The 23512-nt window shown below is 42.1% G+C and overlaps 1 protein-coding gene across 2 annotated transcripts in view; it reads right to left on the reverse strand.

Annotated features, from left to right (window-relative positions):
- Positions 1-235: 235 nt before the first annotated feature.
- ccnb3 (cyclin B3) overlaps positions 236-23512 on the reverse strand; it is an 87405-nt gene continuing 64128 nt past the window's right edge. Inside the window, exons 1-12 of one of the 2 annotated variants that reach the window (XM_078412422.1) lie at positions 18147-18361; positions 17079-17173; positions 14720-14803; positions 14466-14587; positions 10739-10853; positions 9475-9573; positions 7911-8003; positions 5782-5919; positions 4264-4419; positions 3035-3184; positions 1784-1914; positions 236-530 (exon numbers count right to left, since the gene is read on the reverse strand). In XM_078412422.1, coding sequence (XP_078268548.1) covers positions 452-530; positions 1784-1914; positions 3035-3184; positions 4264-4419; positions 5782-5919; positions 7911-8003; positions 9475-9573; positions 10739-10853; positions 14466-14587; positions 14720-14803; positions 17079-17150 — 1239 coding nt within the window. In that variant the 5' untranslated portion in view covers positions 17151-17173; positions 18147-18361 and the 3' untranslated portion in view covers positions 236-451. Of the gene's footprint in view, positions 531-1783; positions 1915-3034; positions 3185-4263; positions 4420-5781; positions 5920-7910; positions 8004-9474; positions 9574-10738; positions 10854-14465; positions 14588-14719; positions 14804-17078; positions 17174-18146; positions 18362-23512 lie in introns of those variants that run through there. The other variant, XM_078412423.1, reaches the window with a different exon arrangement.

The raw sequence follows: 23512 nt of genomic DNA on the forward strand, positions 1-23512 counted from the left end.
AATATGCTCTTTTAGTCTGCAAATTTAGGAATAATTATTTTATCTCCAAAAATATTCAGATGTGAAAGATAAGGAATCAATTTTGTGGTAATTAATTCTTGCTTCTGATCTTGTGGTAAAAATACATAGTTGCTTTTCATGGTATATTTGCAATTTAAGATTATAAAATGTTTACAACCCCAGCTCTCCCCCCCCCCCTCCCCCCCACCCACCCTACTATAATTTAAAATGGCCCATTCTACTCTTAATTTAAGAATTCAGATACTGTATTTCAATGTTTGCAGTATTCGAGTTACCAGATCATCCACAATTATTTCTGCTTAGCAGAGATATCATCGTGAAGAAATATTAAGCAAATGCTACAAGTATTTACACCTACAAACACAGCAAGCCACACACACAAGTGCAATGAAATACAATATCATTTCCCCCAATAGCCAGGATCTCTGATTTAGATGGTGTTCAATTTCAGTTGTTCTTCAAGCTTCAGAACATCTAAGGGTGGAATTTTTGCCACTTCAAAGAACACCCTAATTTTAAAAAAAATCAAAATGCAATTAAAAACACTCAAGGACAATGCATTTATAGGAAAAGATTATAGATCTTATGAAGACTCAGAAATGCCTGAACAATTTACAATTCAGTGTCCCACTTGCTCTCACAACATAGTTCTTAAGCTAGGGCCACAAATCAGGCAGGTCTTGTGAACAGGTTTTCGACTTTTTCTGTGTCAGATTTTAGTTACAATGCAAAGGACTCAGATGCCATCTTCCGATTACCTATTTTTTATTGGTATCACCATCAAAGCCAAAAAAAGACAGTGCTGGAGTAACTCAGCGGGTCAAACAGCATCTCCGGAGAACATGGATAAGTGACTTTTCAGGTCAGGACCCATCTTCAGGCCCAAACCCAAAATGTCACCTATCCATCCTCGCTAGAGATACTGTCTGACCCACTCAGTTATTCTAGCACTGTCTTTTTTGTAAACCAGCATCTGCAGTTTCTTGTAGCCACCAATAAAGACAAAGTGGAACATCAAAAAAGATGAGAAAATTAGGATTAAGATTTGGATGCCCAAATTCACAAAAAGGCGATGGGTGGATATAAAATGCAAAATGACCAGCGACACATTGACACTGACTGTTGAATCTTGTATTCAGCATTGTTGCCAATTATGTGTCCTCCTGACCTATTCGACACTTAAAGCAGTTTTCTGGAAATTCACTTTGTCCTTGTACAAGGCCAAAATATGGAAGGTATATTTCCACAATACAGTCGTTATCTGCTCCATCTAGCATAGGGTGTTGGGCATTCAAGCTCAAAAAGGATATTGGTTTTAAAGAAGGCGCAATACAGCATCATGAGAATATGGGGGAAGTGGGGATGAGAGCAGAAGGAGATATAATTTAATTAAGGTCTTTAAAATACAGAGGTACATATTTTATCAGAGCACAGCCATGCAGACAAGAGTTTGAGAACCTTTTATAATGCAAAGGGCAGTGCAGATCTGAACCTGTGTGCAGGCTAGGTCAATAGTCTGGTTCAGGCTAGGTCAATAGTCTGGTTCTGAATAAGGTCCCAAAATATACCAATGATCCACAATCTAATTGACCCAGGGAGCTTATTGGCTTCCTTCTGTAGCTATAAAACTAGAAATCATAATAACCTTTTATTAATTGAAAGAGTTAGCAATGCCTTGATCTTCGACTATCACCAGGTGAGATGCTTCATTTCCACCACGAAATATATTGGGAGGAATACTTATAGACAGTTAGATTCTTACTTGTGAGCATACTTGTACTGCACAGCCTTCAGCCTTTCATCGTGCTTATTGTAAAGTAAAAGGTTCAGTCTCCTCATCAGCGAGTGCAGATCAGTGAACTGGTATCCGGTGTAATGTTGCAGTGTTGGAGTCTGAAACACAAAGCCACATTTCCCAAATTCACTGTTTTTTAAAAACTGCAGCAGATTTTGTGAATTTATTACCTTATCTTGTCCTCAAATGCATACTTCAAAACTAAATGGCAAGTCAGATACATAGGAATCATAGCACATCTGTTGTTGAATCTGATCTTTTCAACAGTACTAATTATAGAAAAATATTAGATAGAAGCCAACTGCACTTCCCGAAAGGGAAGGAAAAAAATGAAATTGGGAATTTTAATCCAGCAAGCTCATAGCTCCAATGACAGACCACCACGAGAGTTTTGGAAGCACAGAGGAGATCATGGTGCACCAGTCATTGAAAGCAAGCATGCAGGTGCAGCAGGCAGTGAAGAAAGCGAATGGTATGTTGGCATTCATAGCAAGAGGATTTGAGTTTAGGAGCAGGGAGGTTCTGCTGCAGTTGTACAGGGCCTTGGTGAGACCGCACCTGGAGTATTGTGTGCAGTTTTGGTCTCCTAACCTGAGGAAAGACGTTCTTGCCTTAGAGGGAGTACAGAGAAGGTTCACCAGATTGATCCCTGGGATGGCGGGACTTACATATGAGGAAAGACTAGATAGACTGGGCTTGTACTCGCTGGAATTTAGAAGACTGAGGGGGGATCTTATAGAAACATATAAAATTCTTAAGGGGTTGGAGAGGCTAGATGCGGGAAAATTGTTCCCGATGTTGGGGGAGTCCAGAACCAGGGGTCACAGCTTAAGGATAAGGGGGAAGTCTTTTAGGACCGAGATGAGAAAACATTTCTTCACACAGAGAGTGGTGAGTCTGTGGAATTCTCTGCCACAGAAGGTAGTTGAGGCCAGTTCATTGGCTATATTTAAGAGGGAGTTAGATGTGGCCCTTTTTGCTAAAGGGATCAGGGGGTATGGAGAGAAGGCAGGTACAGGCTACTGAGCTGAATGATCAGCCATGATCATATTGAATGGCGGTGCAGGCTCGAAGGGCCGAATGGCCTACTCCTGCACCTATTTTCTATGTTTCTATGTTTCTATCTATGTATTTGGTCGAAGATGACAACAAAAAATATGTTGAGAAATAGAAAGTTACACCGTCTGTGACTAATAATATACAGTAACCACCACTTACCCATCCTCCAAGATCTTTCATTTTGAGGGCCAATAGCAGGCAGGATGAGGCCAGTTTGGAAGCACTTTCCCAAATAAACTCATATTCCTGCAGAGTTAACTCACAGATGTAGCGGGCAAGAGTCAGTGTCTCAAGGTTGGCTCTGGCACACTGCAAACATCAATATTCAGATTGTGAGATGGTATACATAGATTAGTCCAATAAAGTATAACAAACTAAGTACAAGCAGCTGTGCAGATCCTTTGACAACAAAAAAGGAGTATGGAAGGAAGCCCATTTGCCCAAATGATGCTGCTTAGATTTGCTTTGTGTCAAAGTCAGAGATGTACAGACCAAATAGATCTGGAAACAGGCTCTTTGACCCACCTTTTCACGCTGACCAAGTGGGCATTCTGATCTAGTTCCATTTGACCCGTGGCCCTCAAAACCCTCCCTATCCATGTAACTGTGCAAATGTCTTTTAGAAGTCACAATTGTAAATGCGTGGGAAGGAAATGCAGATGCTGGTTTAAACCAAAGAGACACACAATCCTGGAGTAACTCTGCGGGACAGGCAGCATCTCTGAAGAGAAGGAATAAGAGACGTGTCAGGACGAGACCCATCTCCAGTCTGAAGAAGGGTCTCAACCCAAAACATCACCCATTGCTTCTCTCCAGAGATGCTGCCTGCCCCGCTGAGTTACTCCAGCATGGTGTGCCTACCACAATTGTAAATGCTTCTTTAGCTTCCTCTGGCAGCTCATTGCAGATTTGTGCAACCTTCTGAGTGATAAGTTTGCTCCCAACATCCCTCTCAAATCTGATTAAATCTTTATGTAAACCATCTACATTTATGTCCAAGTTTTTATTTATATAGACCCCATATCCCCAAGGAACTCCAATGATCACAATAGTATTTTCAGACTATATATATTTATTTTGTATAATATATTTTGTGACCAGTCAAGTTCTTCAGGGATATATAGTATCCTCAGGAATGGTCTTCATACACCAAAGTGTCAGCTGGAGCTCAATCTATTAGACCTACATTGAGTCTCTACTCTTCACATCTGCCATTCTTCTCAAAATAATTACATCTTATCTCCCCAACCATGGAAATAGAAATAGTTTTGACAAGATAACTGGACAATCACATCCCAGAAGCAGCCAGTTCTTCAAGAAGGGGATAAGTAAACAATAATATCGTATTTAGGGTCAAATAACATTCTCATTGATATGAAGCAATCAACCTTTGCATATCTCCTCAAGAATCGATAGGCCACTGGAACATTGATGTCAAACTTCAGTGTTCGCAGAATGTTCACTTCCATTGAAAGCAGCTCTTCTCTTTGGTATGCATCATCACAAATGTATAGGAAGTCATCCACGCAGGGAGGGCAACGCTCCTAAAAGAATTACACCATTTAAAGAGCACAGAACCAGTTCACAGTAGCTAATGTTGTAGGAAGGAACTGCAGATGCTTGTTTCAACCGAAGATAAGACACAAAATGCTGGAGTAATTCAGTGGGGCAGGCAGGATCTCTGGATGGATGCTATGGGTGATGTTTCGGGTCGAGACCCTTCTTCAGACTGAATCAGGAGATAGGGAGATACAGAGATAAGGAAAGTTCAGGTGTGAAAACGAATCAAAGGAGATGAGGATTCAAGGAAAATGTATAATAGATCATTGTTAGCTAGGAGAAGGTAACAACAAAGCAAACAGCGATAAGATGTAAACAAGGACAGTCAGAAAATTAGGAAAGGGGAGGGATGGAGAGAGAGGCAGTAGCTAATGTTCCACCAAGCCTCCTTCAGTCTTTCTTCATTCTAATCTATCAGCGTAACCCTCCAATTCCCTCATTTCTTGAGCTTGTCCAGGCTCCCCTGAAACACACTTACATTATTTACTTCAACCTCCCAGTAGTAATTTCGTACCACTCTTTAGGTAAATGGGTTCTCATTGATTTTTTCTTTCTAAAATTCCATTCAGCTACTTTGGTTCAGCCCCTCCCCAACTCCACATTCACCCTTCATATTTAAGAGTTCAAGCATATCTATCATTGTGTACCTCAGTCAAAGGCCTTTTGGAAATCTAAATAAAGTAAAATTGTATTATTATTTGTCTATTGTTATCTTAGAAAATAATAGCTTTAATCCAGTAAAGCCTCTTGAAATACATGCCAACTGCTCATCGTTCATTCCCTCCACAAATACTGCCTGACCCTACAGTTACTCCAGCACCTTATTTTTGTTCAAGATCCCAGCAATTTCCTGTGTCACATTTGTACTCCAAACTCTAGAATATGGGTCAAGAATTCTTCATCGCTCTTCAACGGGCAACTCTTCCACCCCCATCCAAGGAATCACCTGGTGAACAATATTTTTTGCATATACTCTTATCCCAAATAGTGAACCGTGGCAACCTGAGCATTGATCCCTACAATATGCAGTCACAGTCTCCCAATCCAAACAAAAAATCCTAGTTTTCTGTCAGTTAATCAATTCTGAAACCACACCAATACACAGCCTTTGACGAGCTTGAAAGTGAACTGAAAATCCAAATACACCACATTAACCGATTCCCATTGTCCATGCTGCTTGGTACATCCTCAGAAAAGCTAGCAGATTTGTTACACATTTCCCTGTCATTAAGTGGTGCCCTGCTACCTGTTTCTTAACAATTAGCATTTTCTCCCAAGCTCCATGCAGGATAGGGAAAAGGATCAGGAAGAACAAAATCCGTACAAAAATGAAGTAGTATGCTTACGTCGAACTTTGCAGCAATCAGGATTGCTGTAGAACCAAGCAACTGTAACGTTTCCCTCATACACACCACCTTGGACAAGAAATGATCCACCAGCTTCACTGCCAGGTACAGAGTCTCATGATTCAACTCAAAATTTTCCTAAACAGAAAGAAGGGCTTCACATCAATGAATTATTTTGGGAGATAATCAACATAATGCAAAATTATACAGTTTGCCACAGCATGGCCTGGTATACGATAGTAAAGAGCCTCTTAAAATGACCTTCAGATGTACTATTTTAAGAAAGGAGCTGACCACAATACCGTTACCACAGCAACTGAATTGTCTGTTCAGATCTAAATAAAATCACTGGTACATGTGCCAGAGAAACCAGCAATAGACATCTGTTGGTTTAACATGGTTCAAAACCTCTTGGAATCCATAGATATTGAGTATAGAACTTGGGAGATCATGTTATAGTTGTACAACACATTGGTGAAGCCATATTCAAAGTACTGCGTTCAATTTTGGTCACCCTGTTATAGGAAAGCTGGAAAAGGTGCAGACAGGATTTACGAGGATGTTGCCAGGACTTGTGGGCCTGACATGGCGAGGACTTTCTTGCTTGGGGCACGGGAGGAAGACAGGTGCTCTCACAGAGGTATACAAGATCATGAGGGGAATAGATTGGGTAAATGCACAGAATCTTTAACCCAGAGTAGGGGAAATCGAGAAACAGGGGGCAGAGATTTAAGATGAGGGGGAAAGATTTTAATAGGAACCTGTGGGGCAACTCTTTTTTTTTAAAATCACAAAGAGTGATAGGTGTATGGAATGATCTGCCAGAGGAGGTAGTTACTATCACACGCATAAGACACATTTAGACAGGTGCATGAAAGGATAGATTTTGGAGGCATATTGACCAAATGCAGGCAGGTGCGACTAATGTTGATGGGGCATGTTGGTCGGCATGGGAAAGTTGGGCCAAAGGGTCTGTTTTTACATGGTTTAACTGTTTATGACAATATATGGATGCGATATGGATGAGCCAATCTGGTGTTTGTGTTTACATACATACAGGTCATGTCAAGAAAACCAATTCAACAAGGAATGTCAATTGGCATTGCTTCTTTGGACTACTAAAAGGCATTTAACAAGGTTCCATACTAGTAAATTAAAGTTAAATTTCAGGGGATTAACTAATTTTTACGATTGTTGAGGCAGTGGAAAACATTAGGGTTATTGGATATAAAGAAATCGGAAAGGGGGCAACTGGCGGTGACTCCCACGGATCTGCCCAGAGGCATCAAATTACCTAAATGGCAATGTTGCGTCAGGGTAAAGGGTATTGAATGTCCCAGGTTACGAAAGCGTTCAGTTCCTCACAACTGTTCTTAACCCAAACAGTCATAAATTCAGCTGCCCAGCAATATATTTAAATAAAAATGTAGCCCATTCAAGAGCTACACATAGTCAAACCAGGACGTGTAGCTCAGGCATTCAAATATTGCCATGAACCAAGTCACGCACGGCAGACTATGCCTGCAGCCCCAGCAACCGGCAAATTCATCCTACCGGGCATCCAAATGTTTACTTGTATCTATGGGCTGTACACAAATCAGACATTCATAACCTTGGAAAGTCCCATACCTCTCCGATCACACGACTAACTTTAGCCCCTCTTTTTCACCATATACAAATTTGTGAATGAATAGAGATTCATTTTGCTGTGCACCATTCATGATCCCCAGATGTCCCGTACTTTAAAGCTGCATTTATCAGTAATGTGACCTCATTACAGTCAAATGCAAATAAAGGAGTCCACAAACTGCAGTGATCTGATGTGTTTTTCTTGGTAGTCCGTGTGTGGATTGAGAGGTAAATATTGGACAGGACACTGGAGAACACTGTGAGAAAGAGTTATCATTGGATGTTTTAAATTTACCCGAGAGAACAATTGCTGCAGTCTTTTATTTGAAAGACTGCAGCATGTCATCAGTTTGGCACTGGAGTCTTAGTCCAAAGGTGCGTCTTCATTATAGGGCTGTGGGCCAAATGTGGGATATCTTCGTCAGCATGGACTTTGGGATAAAGGGACTGTTTCTGTGCTGTATGACTCTATGACTAGTGAATGTGAATACCATACCAACCTGTATTTCAACCATCCAGTCCACCAAAATGGCTCTCATCTCAATATTCAGGTCAGGCTGCTTTTCCATGTAGCCTTTCAGAACAAATTTCTTCTGCCAGGCCCAAAAATAATATTGTCATGAAATGGATCACAGCAATGATTAATTTTAAACACACACACACGCAACCAAATTCTTACAAGATGTAAATAAAAGTGAACCTAGCACCATTTCTTGTACAACTCAATAAGATCACCCCCTGGCCTTCTACACTAAAAAAAAAGGCTCCTGCCTATTCAACCTCTCCAACTGAAGCCCACGTTGCATCCAGGTGAATGTCTTTTGCATCCATCTGTCCTGTAGCTGGGTGACCGGGACTACAAATTGTACTCCCAAGTGTGGTCTCGCCACCAACCTGCACAGCTGCATAACGACGTCCCAACTTTTATACTCAATATCTTTCCCAATGAAGCAAGTGTGGCAGACTGAAGGGTTGCAAACCCAAAACACCACCTTTCCATGTATACCAGAGATGCTGTCTGACCAGCTGAGTTATTCCAGCATTTTATCTTTTTGTGCCAAATGCCTTCTTCACCACAATGTCCCAATGAACTGCCACATTCAGGGAACCATTCTCAGATCTCTGTGGTGCAACACTCTCCAGAGCTCTGACTGTGCAAGTCCTGCCCTGGGGGTTTGACATGCCAAAGTGCAACATCTCACACTTGTCAGAGTTAAAATCCAATTGCCATACCTTGATCCACTTTGCCAACTAATCTTGACTTTGACGTAAACTCAGATAAGGATAAAAAAAGAAAAACATATTCCAGCTTCCCTTATCGCCATCTCCTACTGCTTGACTGATAGGTGATAACAGAATCTATTATTTCTTTCCTCCCAACAAACCTCAATCCCGGCTAGCACTTCGCAGTACCAGCTTGGATTACATAAGTGCCATGCATAGGAGCATTTGCCCCGTCTATCAAACAGTCACAAACTCAATCAAATCCATTTATTCATCCCAAAAATAAGTTGCCAGCATATATATTTTTTTAATCAGCAAACACCAGTTTTCAACTATTTAAATCTAGTACGACAAATTTTCCATGTTCGCAGCAAGTCACCAACAGAAGCTTAGATTATTATCATAATTTACAGCACCAGCAGCCATATTGCAATCCAGTTATTTACCAGGATTGTATTTATTTTTTTAAAAGACCAAATGTTAAAACAAAAAGCACACAACGTTTGATCACTAAACCCGAGGGGCACAAGAGCTTTTGAGTGGAGGCTATAGCGTGCTTCTGTCACATATTTCCAAATTCAAAATGATCGTTCAATGATAAAATAACAGCAATGAGCTTTATCATGTAATTGTACACTATGGATGATGGCACGATTATAATCATGCATGGTCTTTCCGCCGATTGGTTAGCATGCACCAAAAACTTTTCACTGCACTTGGCACACGTGACAATAAACTAAACACTACATGCATAATCAGGAACCTAACATTCTTGCTGCAAAATCTAAAATATTAATAGTTTTTGAAACAGGAAGTTATAAATATTACCAGAAAACCTACCTCCCGCTCTTTCATGTAATCAAATATATCCTTTGCATAGATTGCATTTAGGAACGGGTCCATCAGATTCTCCTCATCAACGTCTTCATAAGGAGAAGACTACAAAATAAATCCAGATTAGCAAAAGATAGCACTCATGAACTCGGCAAGAGCATAACACTGTAGTTGTTCCCCCCAATTAGCCATCAAAATAAACAATATTCAATAAACCCAGGCATTGGTTATGTTAGAAATTATTATGAACTATCTAATTCAATGGGTACTGAACGCATTTGTCAACTCCAATAAACTTCACAGACATGGGTTATCATGTTCGATTACAATAAAGAGTAACCCTATTGTGACAATATGCTTTGTTTTAAAAATTCAGCTGGCTGCTTGTGTTTTTAAAAATAAATCCCATATTTTATAAAGCTGCATCGTGACTTCCTGACTCTTATACTCAATGCCCTAAATGATGAAGGCAAATATACCATATGGTTTATTTATTACTCTGTCTACTTGTGCTACTACTTTCAGAGAACTAAAGACATTGATCCTAATAAAATCATGAGGAATTGTTAGCAGATGTGAAAGCCCAGTAAGCTGGTGGCCAGTCAGAATTTCAGAATGTAAGAACATCCAAGAGAGTTTTAAAAATGTCAATATCTTTGGCATTAAAAGGTATTTGGCTCTTCAGTTTGATTACTAGAATTTCCGAGGCAAGAAACTGGTCCTATGCTTCAATATTATCTAGATATCATTAATACCCAGCAATGGTGCGTAAGATACAGAATTTATTCAAAGCGTTCAGGTCAAATAAAAAATTAAGCAGAACTTCAAGATTAAATCGGTTTTTTTGCTCTTTATCGACAACACAACTTCTTTTGTTCTGGGGCCTGAAGAGCATACTTAAAAGTAATCTAATGTTGAACAAAAGCACACAATGACAGTATGAATAAAATTTAAATGTGTAGAACATGTGCCACACATCACAAACATTGCCCTTTTAGTATTCAGTCTGAAGAAAGGTGCCGACCCTAAATGCCACCTGGTCCATGTCCTCCAGAGATGCTGCCTGACCCGCTGAGTTACTCCAGCACTGCGTTCTTTTATTTTACTCTCCTTTTTACCGAGCCTGTTTGAGAAGTCTCTGGTGCAGAATGGTCAGTGTGTGAATTCCACATGGCCCATCACTTCACTTAAATTTACTGGGGCCAATAATTTGTAATGTGGCAGTGGCCTCTGCCATTAGATTCTCTGGAAAAATGTGCATCATGATTACCTGTACTTCTGCTGATTTAGCAACATCATCTGCTTTTTCCACAGGTGCTTCTGGTGTCTTGGGCGATTTCTCTTTTGCGCTGTCAAGACGTTCCTGAGAAGCTTTAAACCCTGTGCTAAAAGGAGAAAGGGAAAATGAAAGATGTATTTAGCACCATCAGGGCTTTGCCATTAATTATACAGCCTGTCTGACATAGTCTGGAAAGGAAGTCATTAGTGCTAGAAGGACTGCACCCACAGCTTCCCTTCAAGCACAAAATTCCACCATTCAACTCCTTTTACAAGTAATTACATCACAATTATATCACATACAAGATCCTTTATGCAATGAGTTTAGCTTAGTTTAGAGAGAGACAGCATTGAAACTGGCCCTTCGGCCCACCGACCATTGAACACCCATCCACACTAGTTGTAGGTTATCCCATTTTCGCGATTACTCCCTGCACACTAGGGACAATTCAGAGGTCAATTAACCCACAAACCTGCAGGTCGTCAGGATATGGAGGCACGGTGGCGCAGAGGACATGGTGCTGCCCTACAGTGCCAGAGACCAGGTTCGATCCCGACCATGGGTGCTGCCTGTATGGAGTTTGTACGTTCTCCCTGTGACCGCATGGGTTTTCTCAGAGATCTTTGATTTCCACCCACACCAAAGACGTACAGGTTTATAGGTTAATTGGCTTGGTATAAATGTAAATTGTCCCTAGTGTGTATAGGATAGTGTTGATGTACAGGGATCGCTGGTCGGTGCGGACTTGGTGGGCCGAAGAGACTGTTTCCGCACTGTATCTCTAAACTAAACTTCAGCACCCAGAGGAAACATATGTGGTCATAGGGAGAATGTGAAAACTCCACACAGACGTCAGGATGAAACCAATGAGAGCCAAAGTTTAAGAGTTACTCAACTAAACAAAAACAATTTTAGAAAGCAATCCTCAGATACAAACTGTATTAGCATTTGCAAATAAGGACTAATAGAATTTATAGTGGATATTTTTATGCAATGGATAGAGTACAGTATACATTCTCAATATACTGTGCATTCAGATTGAGAGGAAAAGGATAGAGTAATCTACTTTCACTGAGATATTTAACAAAAGGCAATTTGTAATTATTGCATCTCAATTATTGTTTAGCAACAAATTATTGGAGGCAATTTAACAATGGACCCAAACTTGATGTCAGCAGCAAGCCATCCAGAGTAGCCGCTAACAAATGTGGCATGTACGAACTTGCCTTCCAGCAATCTGTTGTCAGCCTAAGGACGGGGCTGGCTTGAGAGCTGAAGGCCCTGAATGGCAGCAAGATCTCTTCACAAGGAACCGGGCAAAATCCCCACAGCACCCACCTCACCTCCAGACCAGCTTGTCAAAAATGGCATGGAATCTAATGTCAGGAACTCAATTTAAAATCCAAAACATTCACAATCACCAAGAACCCAAATATTTAACTAAAATCGATAAATAAGGTCAGCACGGTGGCATAGAGCTACTTCCTTACAGCGCCAGCGATCCGGGTTCAATCTTGACTACTGGTGTTGTCAGTACATTCTCCCCGTGACCTGCATGGGTTTTCTCAGAGACCTTTGGTCTCCCCCCACACTCTAAAGATGTACAGGTTTGTGGGTTAATTGGCTTGGCATAAAAAATGTGAATCATCGCTAGTGTGTGCAGGATGCCGTTAATGTGCGGGGATCGCTGGTTGGTTTCCGCACTGTATCTTTAAACTAAACTAAATAGAAAAACACTCATACTTTTCTTGCAGATCCTGTATGATGTCCATTTGGGACAGGTTCAATGGACTGATTCCCAAGCAGAAGTGTTGGAAACTGGACTGTTTGGCACTGCGATTGGAGGAATGCAATCTCAGAGCAGCAAGTTTTCAACTTTTACATTTTCACCGGAATCAGAATCTGGGAGGTAGTTACCTAGAGAAATGCTCATGGTTCCAAGATAGAATTGCTGATATTTCCTTACAAGGTCTAGCAATGAATGGAATAAAGTCCTAGCCTGCCCAACTTCTCCCTGGTGAGTATTGTGGAAGTGTATCTGGGAGTATATAGTTCCCTGAAAGTGGCATCACAGCTAGATAGGTTGGTGAAAAAAGCTTTTGGCATATTGCCCCCCATGAGTCAGAGAAATTAGTACAGAAGTTGGAATGTTATGTTACAGCTATACAAGACATTGGCCAGTGGTATTGTGTTGAGTTTTGGTCATCTTGCTATGTGAAAGATGCTAGTCAGCTGGAATGGGTGCAGAAAAGATTTACGCGAATGTTGCCAGGTCTCAAGGTCCTGAGCTAGAGAGTGAGGTTGGGCAGGCTATAACATCATTCCTTGGAGGGCAGGAGGGAATGGGATAATCTTATAGAGATGTATAAAACTATACGGGGAATAGATAGAGATATTTGTCAGCTCCACCCATGTAGCCTCCACCTGCCTTGCTATTGCATTGGATCCCGTCCACCTGCCATTCTAGTTGAAACATTCCCGAGCAGCACTAGCAAACTTGCCCACCAGGATATTGGTTCTACTCCAGTTAAATGCAACCCATCCCTCTTGTACAGGTCACCTCTGCCCCAGATAGGTTATAGGTAAGTTGGGGCACAGTGAACTATCAAAATGGATGCTTCCTAAATTTGGAGGGTTATGTGTGTTTGCAGGAAAGTTACTCAATTCATTTTTAGTGCACAGTTTTCAAAGAACCTAGGAACTAGTTAACATTAAGGAAAAACTGCAAAGACATAAAATACTTTCACAAGATAAATAAAGTTACTTAAACCAAGAGAAATAACTGTGGAAAACTCGGTTGAAATAACACTTTTGGATCAGAAGCCTGTTGATTTGAACACATTTGAGTGCTGAAGAAGGGTCTTGACCTGAAACGTCACCCATTCCTTCTCTCCAGAGGTGTTGCCTGTCCCACTCAGTTACTCCAGCTTTTTGTGTCCCTCTTCAGTTTAAACCAGCATCTGCAGTTCCTTCTTCCACATTAGAGTGCATCACTATGTAATTGAAGCATTCAGGTTGAAGCAGCAAGACCCCAAACAACTGCTGTGGTGAAGCATGCCAATATTAAAACAACATACTGTATTTCAAAAGGGGAAACAAATTTCCCCCAGTCAAACCACTCGGAGGAAACATAACCAACCACAGGTCCATTCAATACCGCAAGAAATTGCTGAGACTTGTGGATGCAGTCCAGTCCATCACGCAAACCAACCACCCTTCGATTGAGTCCATCAACCCTTCATGCTGCCTCGGCAAGATCACCAGCATAATCAAGGACTAGTAACACCCTTTCTTCTCCCCTCTGGCAAGAGGTACAGAAGTTTGAAAACGCATACCTCCAGATTCAGGGACAATTTCTTCCTAGCTGTTATCAGGCCACCAAACCATCCTCTCACTAACTAGAGAGCAGTCCGGACCTCCCATCTACCCCACTGGGGACCTTCAAACTGTCTTTAATCGGACTTTACCTAAATGTTATACACTGTATCTGTACACCGTGGACCGCTTGATAGTAATCATGTATGGTCCTTTAGTGCACAAAAAAGCTTTTCACTGTACCTCAGTACACATGACAAAAGTAAAAATAAACACATTCCTGTTATTGCAGCAACTAATTAGTTAAAAAACAAATCATTGAGAAATTTTTTAAAGAACTTTCATCATGATATACAATTGCAAGCAGACACGTATGAACACAAATACACAGAAGAATATTCACCTTTTTAGATTCTCATTGTTTTGCAGTGCTTCTTGTCCACCGCCACCCTTTTGAGTTTTCTTACTCACCACCTTCCCACCTTTTCTCTTTGTAATCAGGATTTGTGCTTGGCTTTGCTTAGCCTATGACGGGTGCAAAGGAAAAGATCAGGTTTAAACAGAACTTTCAGTTTTTCAAATTTCCAGAAGCTTTTTGGTTAAAGAAGGGATGCCATTCATTTATTTTGTGACAGAAGAACATGGTTGCAAACATACATTTGTGAGGTCTTCAAAAGCTGATCTTTTTTTAGGACCACCTTGGGGTGATGAGGGAGATCTTTTGATTTGAAGATCGCCATCCTAAAGAGGAACAAAGCCAAAATTATGCATTTCAAAGCATTAGCTATGATGATTATTCAAATATTCCACATGAATTATACAGCAGGAAATATCAAGATATTAATAAAGCGTTTATTACAGCCAAGTTATTCAATTTGCATGGTTATTAATTCTGCCGTGGCTTACCTCAGGTTCCTCAGACTGATTTTGCAGTGGCAGCAGTCAAAATGTAGTAACAAGGAATCCTTCTGAAGGGTCCAGACCTGAAATGCCACCTATCCATGTTCTCCAGAGTTGCTACCTGACCCACTGAGTTACTCCAGCATTTTGTGTCTTTCTTTGGTGAACTAGCATCAGCAGTTTCTTGTTACTAGTCTTTGAAGCGACATCCATAATATCAGTGCCCAAGAAAACCAAGGCGGCAAGCTTCAGTGACTACCGACTGGTGGCACTAATGTCTATGGTAATTAAGTGCTTTGAGAGGTTGGTTAAGAGACACATCAACTTCTGCCCTAGCAAGGACCTGGAGCCAATTCAATTTGCCTACCATCAAAACAAATCAACTAGGGATGTGATTTGTAGGAAAGAACTGCAGATGCTGGTTTAAATCGAAGGTAGACACAAAATGTTGGAGTAACTCGGCAGAACAGGCAGCATCTCTGGAGAGAAGGAATGGGTGACGTTTTGGGTCAAGACCCTTCTTCAGACTGATGTCAGGGGAGGGGGCGGGACAGAGACAGAATGTAGTTGGAGACAGCAAGACTAGTGGGAGAACTGGGAAGGGGGAGGGGATGGAAAGCAAGGGCTATCTGAAGTTAGACATGTGATGTCACTGGCCTCTACTCAGAACTGGTTCTCTTGTACAAGAAGTATAAGAAAATAATTGCAGATGCTGGTACAAATCGATTTATTCACAAAATGCTGGAGTAACTCAGCAGGTCAGGCAGCATCTCGGGAGAGAAGGAATAGGTGACGTTTCGGGTCGAGACCCTTCTTCAGACTGACCTGCTGAGTTACTCCAGCATTTTGTGAATAAATCTCTTGTACAAGAACATGTACGACAGGCTGTGATCAGCGACCACAGCTGTGCTCAATACCATCATCCACTCCAAACTCATTGTCAACTCAGGGGACCAGGACTTTTTGTTTCTCTTCTTTTTTTCCTTCTCTCTCGTTTATCATATTGTTTAGTGTACTATGTTTACATATTCTGTTGTGCTGCAGCAAGTAAAAATCTCATTGTACTATCTGGAACATATGACAATAAAACACTCATGACTCTTCTTATCCCTATGCAATTGGATCCTTGACTCCCTCATCAGCAGATCACAGCACGTACAAACGGGCAACACTTCCTCCTCACTGACAATTAACTCAGGGGCACCTCAAGGCGGCATGCTCAGTTCCCTCCTCTACTCTCTTAATAGCCATGACTGCTTATCCAGACACAGCTCCAATGCCACCTTTAAATCCGATGACAATACTACCGCGATTGGACAAATAAAAGGTAATGATGAGCGATAACAGATGACTGGATGGTGCCAGAACAACAATCTTGCTCTCAATGTTGCAAGACCAAGGAGCTGATTGCCGAGTTCAGGAAGGGAAAACCGAGCTCCCCAAGCCCATCTTCATCAGTGGAAGGGCGATGAAAAATCAATAGCCTCAAGTAGTACTTCTCTACTACTTTGGACGTATGAAGAGATTTGGCATGCTGCCAAATATTACATTGAAAGTCTACAGATGCAAGGTGAAGAGTATTATTTGTTGAATCACAGTCTGGTTTGTTAAGTTGTGCCCAGGAACGAGAGATTTTGGAAAATGGTAGAGATTGCCCTGTCCATCTTGGGAATATTGAACTCCCTGACATCGAAGGGATCTACAAGAAGTGCAGCCTCAAGAAGGCAACTAAAATCATCAAAGGCTCACACATTCTGGCCATGCTCTCATCTTGCTGCTACAACTGGGAATGAGGCACAGGAGCTTGTAAACCGTTACCTTCAGGTTCAAGAACTGCTTCTTCCGATCAACCATCAGGCTTTTGAACCACACTGCATAGTTCTAACCACAACCCTATCTCAGCAATGGACGTCTTATGGGTTGCACAATGTATTTTAGCTTACTCTCTTCTGGTCTGATAACCCAGTATGTGTTGTTTCGTTGCATCCATGAGCTTGTAAACCTGCAGCAAGCAAGAATTTCATTGCTCCATTCCATGCATATGACAATTAAACACTTGACTTGTATGTTCACTATATTAAATGTAAGGGCATCTTCACTATATTATTCACCTTACCTTTTCTATTATAGATGGCTCCTTTCCAAATGTTTCATGTAGAAGGCTCTTTGATTTTGAAACTGGAGGCATTGCTTGGACAACCTGAATTGTCTCTATGAAAGGAGGGGCGAAGATAGAAAGCAGAGCAGGTAAACACATAGATGAACTAGAGCAAGAGATCCAATGTGCCATTAAGAACACAAGAGCATCATCGTGCCAAAGAACTCCAGTCAGCTAATCAAACACAACTTTTGTTGCAAAATTCATGTTGACTGTGCTCAATTATATGACTCTTTCCAAGGTGTTCCATTATTTCATTCTTGACCTCAGACCAGTATTTCCCAATTACTGTCATCAGGTCAGGAATTCCTCTTTCTCTTTCCCTCCATTCTCACCAGGGTTACATTTTCTATAGTCCAATCGATATCCAGAATCTAGAGAACATTGGAAATCAATGACTGTGCATTTGCTCTACTTCTCCCTCAAAGTTCTCGGCCCATCCCACATACTCCTTCTCCCTTAGCAACAGCTTTAGTAATGGACCAGAGATTGCAGGAATCAGAACTCCATTTCAAGGAGGTTTTGAGCACATCCTTGATTGTCTTCCCATGTCCACCAAGCATTCTCTTCTCATGATAGAGATCAAATAAGAATGTCTATTTTGGGAATTTGGTGTCAGGCAAGTACATGATATGGCCCTTAGCTAAGATCTTAAACCAGATATTGGTTGACCTGAGACAGGATACTTGCATAGGGTCACCGATATTCCAAAGAACGTGAAGGATTTTGCGGAGACAGCAATGATGGTATTTTCCCAGTGCTTCGAAGTAACCGCTGTTGGCAATCTTGGTCTCAGCCACAAAGGAGAGCAGGGATGGGCTCTTTTTTAAAAAACGTTACGTGTCGCGGCACCAGACACAAAACGTCATTAATGTTGCAGCTCCTCCAGTGCGCCCCCTCACTCATTGTGATTTAACGCCCCACTATCGCACGCACTGGTGGAAGCTGAGCTCACTCCACATCTTCCAAGTAAATGCATCTTCACGAATGCAATAAAATCGAGAGGAATTTAAACAATTTACGAACCTGGCAAGCTTCAGGGAACGACGGAGAAACGCTTTAAAGCAGGGGTTCAATGTTCAGACTAGAGGGGAAGGGGGGGTTAGCAACTTAGCACCGCTCTCCGGCGGGCCGTGCTCGGGGTGAAAGGGAGCACAGGGCAGAGCCTGGGGATGTGGGCTCTTGACTTCGGCTCGAATGCCCGTACTGGTCTAGTGTGGTCCGCTCTCCACTGCTGGCAGGCGACGCGCACTCAAACCTCTCATCCGGACGCGGGCCCCGCAGCAGATTGATTTTTGAAAAGTGCGGCTAGCGCGCTGCCCCCTCCGCCATTGGCCGAGGCGTTCGCCAATCAGCGCGCCCTCCATCCGCCGTCAGCCGTGGCCTACACCAATCAACGCCATTGGCTGTGAACGCCGAGGCGCTGGCCAATCAACGCGCCCCCCTCCGCCATTGGCTGGGAGCGCCAAAGCGCTGGCCAATCGGCGTGACCCCCTTCGCCATTGGCTGGGAGCGCCAAAGCGCTGGCCAATCGGCGTGCCGCCAGGAATGCGTTGCGAACCCGCAGTTGCTATGGGAGGGGCCTATTCGAATTGAACCCGCCAGGCCAATGGGGAGGAGGTGGGCGGGGTCAGGCCCGGTGACGCCTATTTAAAGAGAAACTCAGGAGACAATGGGGAATGTGTCGGTGGCAACTGCAGATTCCAAGCAGGGAAGGGTGAACAGGTCCCCCAAGTAACGAGAAAACGGGATAAAGTGCCAAATGATATTTCTTAAAACTGCAACAATTGCATTCACTAATTTAGTTTATTATTGTCACGAGTACCGAGGTACAGTGAAAAACTGCTATTTGGCCTCATTTGCTATCCAATCAATAGACAATAGACAATAGACAATAGGTGCAGGAGTAGGCCATTCAGCCCTTCGAGTCAGCACCGCCATTCAATGCGATCATGGCTGATCACTCTCAATCAGTACCCCGTTCCTGCCCTCTCCCCATACCCCCCCACTCCGCTATCCTTAAGAGCTCTATCCAGCTCTCTCTTGAAAGCATCCAACGAACTGGCCTCCACTGCCTTCTGAGGCAGAGAATTCCACACCTTCAACACTCGCTGACTGAAAAAGTTCTTCCTCATCTCCGTTCTAAATGGCCTACCCCTTATTCTTAAACTGTGGGCCCTTGTTCTGGACTCCCCCAACATTGGGAACATGTTTCCTGCCTCTAATGTGTCCAATCCCCTAATTATCTTATATGTTTCAATAAGATCCCCCCTCATCCTTCTAAATTCCAGTGTATACAAGCCTAATTGCTCCAGCCTTTCAACATACGACAGTCCCGCCATTCCGGGAATTAACCTAGTGAACCTACGCTGCACGCCCTCAATAGCAAGAATATCCTTCCTCAAATTTGGAGACCAAAACTGCACACAGTACTCCAGGTGCGGTCTCACCAGGGCCCGGTACAACTGTAGAAGGACCTCTTTGCTCCTAAACTCAACTCCTCTTGTTACGAAGGCCAACATTCCATTGGCTTTCTTCACTGCCTGCTGTACCTGCATGCTTCCTTTCAGTGACTGATGCACTAGGACACCCAGATCTCGTTGAACATCCCCTCTTCCTAACTTGACACCATTCAGATAATAATCTGCCTTTCCATTCTTACTTCCAAAGTGAATAACCTGACACTTATCTACATTAAACTGCATCTGCCATGTATCCGCCCACCCACACAACCTGTCCAAGTCACCCTGCAGCCTTATTGCATCTTCCTCACAATTCACACTACCCCCCAGCTTAGTATCATCTGCAAATTTGCTAATGGTACTTTTAATCCCTTCATCTAAGTCATTAATGTATATCGTAAATAGCTGGGGTCCCAGCACCGAACCTTGCGGTACCCCACTGGTCACTGCCTGCCATTCCGAAAGGGACCCATTTATCCCCACTCTTTGCTTTCTGTCTGTCAACCAATTTTCTATCCATGTCAGTACCCTACCCCCAATACCATGTGCTCTAATTTTGCCCACTAATCTCCTATGTGGGACCTTGTCGAAGGCTTTCTGAAAGTCGAGGTACACCACATCCACCGACTCTCCCCTGTCAATTTTCCTAGTTACATCCTCAAAAAATTCCAGTAGATTTGTCAAGCATGATTTCCCCTTCGTAAATCCATGCTGACTCAGAATGATCCTGTTACTGCTATCCAAATGCTCAGCAATTTCGTCTTTTATAATTGACTCCAGCATCTTCCCCACCACTGATGTCAGACTAACTGGTCTATAATTACCCGTTTTCTCTCTCCCTCCTTTCTTAAAAAGTGGGATAACATTTGCTATCCTCCAATCCACAGGAACTGATCCTGAATCTATAGAACATTGAAAAATGATCTCCAATGCTTCCACTATTTCTAGATCCACCTCCTTAAGTACCCTGGGATGCAGACCATCAGGCCCTGGGGATTTATCAGCCTTCAGTCCCATCAGTCTACCCAAAACCATTTCTTGCCTAATGTGGATTTCCTTCAGTTCCTCCATCACCCTAGGTTCTCCGGCCCCTAGAACATTTGGGAGATTGTGTGTATCTTCCTCAGTGAAGACAGATCCAAAGTAATGGTTTAACTCGTCTGCCATTTCTTTGTTCCCCATAATAAATTCCCCTGCTTCTGTCTTCAAGGGACCCACATTTGCCTTGACTATTTTTTTCCTCTTCACGTACCTAAAAAAACTTTTGCTATCCTCCTTTATATTATTGGCTAGTTTACCCTCGTACCTCATCTTTTCTCCCCGTATTGCCTTTTTAGTTAACTTTTGTTGCTCTTTAAAAGAGTCCCAATCCTCTGTCTTCCCACTCTTCTTTGCTATGTTATACTTCCTCTCCTTAATTTTTATGCTGTCCTTGACTTCCCTTGTCAGCCACAGGTGTCTCTTACTCCCCTTAGAGTCTTTCCGCCTCTTTGGGATAAATTGATCCTGCAACCTCTGCATTAATAATAATAATAATACATTTTATTTATATAGCGCTTTTCATATACTCAAAGACGCTTTACAGAGATTTTGAGAACATAGGGAAATGAATAAATAGATAAATAAGTAAATAAATAAATGAACAGAGAAAGGAGACAGAAGGTGAGGTGACCTTCAGTGGTTGAAGGCAATACTGAACAGGTGAGACTTCAGCGATGTTTTGAATGTGGTGAGTGTGGGGGAGTCTCTAACGGTTTGGGGTAGTGAGTTCCATAGGGTGGGAGCAGCGATGGAGAAAGCCCTGTCCCCCCAGGATCTGAGTTTAGTCCGGATGTGGGGGGATAGGAGATTGGCAGCGGCAGAGCGGAGGGTGCAGGTGGGAGTGTGCCTGTGGAGGAGGTCGGTCAGGTAGGATGGGGCCAGGTTATGGAGGGCTTTGTAGGTTATGAGGAGGATTTTGTACTGGATTCTCTGGGGGATGGGGAGCCAGTGGAGTTTATAAAGGACGGGGGTGATATGGAAGGAATTATTATTCCCAGGAATTATTCCCATTCCCAGGAATACCTGCCATTGCTGTTCTACCGTCTTCCCTGCAAGGGCCTCCTTCCAGTCAATTTTGGCCAGCTCCCGCCTCATGCCTCTGTAATTCCCTTTGCTATACTGTAATACTGACACTTCCGATTTTCCCTTCTGCCTTTCCATTTGCAGAGTAAAACTTATCATGTTGTGATCACTGCCTCCTAATGGCTCTTTTACCTCTAGTCACCTTATCAGATCAGGATCATTACACAACACTAAATCCAGAATTGCCTTCTCCCTGGTAGGCTCCAGTACAAGCTGTTCTAAGAATCCATCTCGAAGGCACTCTACAAACTCTCTTTCCTGGGGTCCATTTCCAACCTGATTTTCCCAGTCTACCTGCATGTTGAAATCTCCCATAACCACCGTAGCATTACATTTGTGACACGCCAATTTTATCTCCTGGTTCAACTTGCACCCTATGTCGAGGCTACTGTTTGGGGGCCTATAGATAACTCCCATTAGGGTCTTTTTACCCTTACAATTCCTCATTTCTATCCATACTGATTCAACATCTCCTGATTCTATGTCACCCCTTGCAAGGGAATGAATATCATTCCTTACCAGCAGAGCAACCCCACCCCCTCTGCCCACCTGTCTGTCTTTTCTATACGTTGTGTACCCGTCAAAGAAAAGACTGCATGAATACAATCATGCAGTCCACGCTACACAAATAAAGGATAAAGGGTGCAATAATCAGTGCAAGATAGTTTAGTTAGTTTATTGTCATGTGTCCAGAGGTACAGTGAAAAGGTATCACTGAAAGATCAATTTCCCTCCTGGGGTAAATAAAGTTCTATTGGATCGTATAATATTGAAGTCTGATAAATTCTATTTGCAAACTACAAAATATATATCATGTAAAAATCACGAAGATTCCATAGATGGTAGATAGATAAGATTTGTTTTAGAGACATAATGAAAGTGAAAATTCAAGGTTCAATGTTTGTTTCTTGTCAAATGTACCAATTAAGGTACAGTGAAGTTTCTGTTCTTAAGAAAATATTTTAAATATTCAGTTTTGATCATGGAGTTATACAGCTTGGAAACAGGCCTTTTGGCATGTTGCCAAAAAAAAAACAGGCCTTTTGGCATGTTGCCAAAAAAAACAGGCCTTTTGGCATGTTGCCAAAAAAAACAGGCCTTTTGGCATGTTGCCAAAAAAACCAGGCCAAGGTGCCCCATCTATAATAGCTCCATTCAACTACCAACACCTGCCCCATGTCCCTCTAAATCCTTGCTTTCCATGTCCCTTTCCAAATGTCTTTTAAACATTGTTTTAGTTCCCTCCTCAACTATCTCCTCTGGCATCTTGTTCTGTATACCAACCATCTTCTGTGTGGAAATGTTGCCCCTCAGCTTTCCCCTCTCACCTTAAACCTATGAACCCTGGTTTTTGATTCCACTACTCTGGGTAAAATACTCTGCATTTATTGTGTATTTACAACATCCTTGTAAATCTTCTCTGCACTCTTTCCTGTATAACAACATCCTTCCTGTAGCAGGGTGACCAAAACTGAATACAATACTCCAAATGCAATCTCACCAATATCTTATGCAATATTTTTTTATTCTTAATTATTAGATATTATAGATATATTGATGTCTGGGCTCTTAATTCACAGAAATGAGAGTCAGCTGTAATTTTATTTTTGGGTACATGATAAGATGAAGCAATTTCATAAAACTATATGGATGCATATAGTTTGTTTTAGTATATGTAAACATTCTAACAGCATACTTTTCAGTGTTGCTACTAAATGTGTCTGTTTTAATAATGAAAGGAGTGAACTGTATGGAAATAGAGAGAAGCAGGTGTGAGAGTGGTTGCAGAGAGGTCTGAATGTTTAA

The sequence above is a fragment of the Rhinoraja longicauda genome, chromosome 15 (assembly GCF_053455715.1).
Source record: "Rhinoraja longicauda isolate Sanriku21f chromosome 15, sRhiLon1.1, whole genome shotgun sequence".
Classification (NCBI taxonomy): Eukaryota; Metazoa; Chordata; class Chondrichthyes; order Rajiformes; family Arhynchobatidae; genus Rhinoraja; species Rhinoraja longicauda.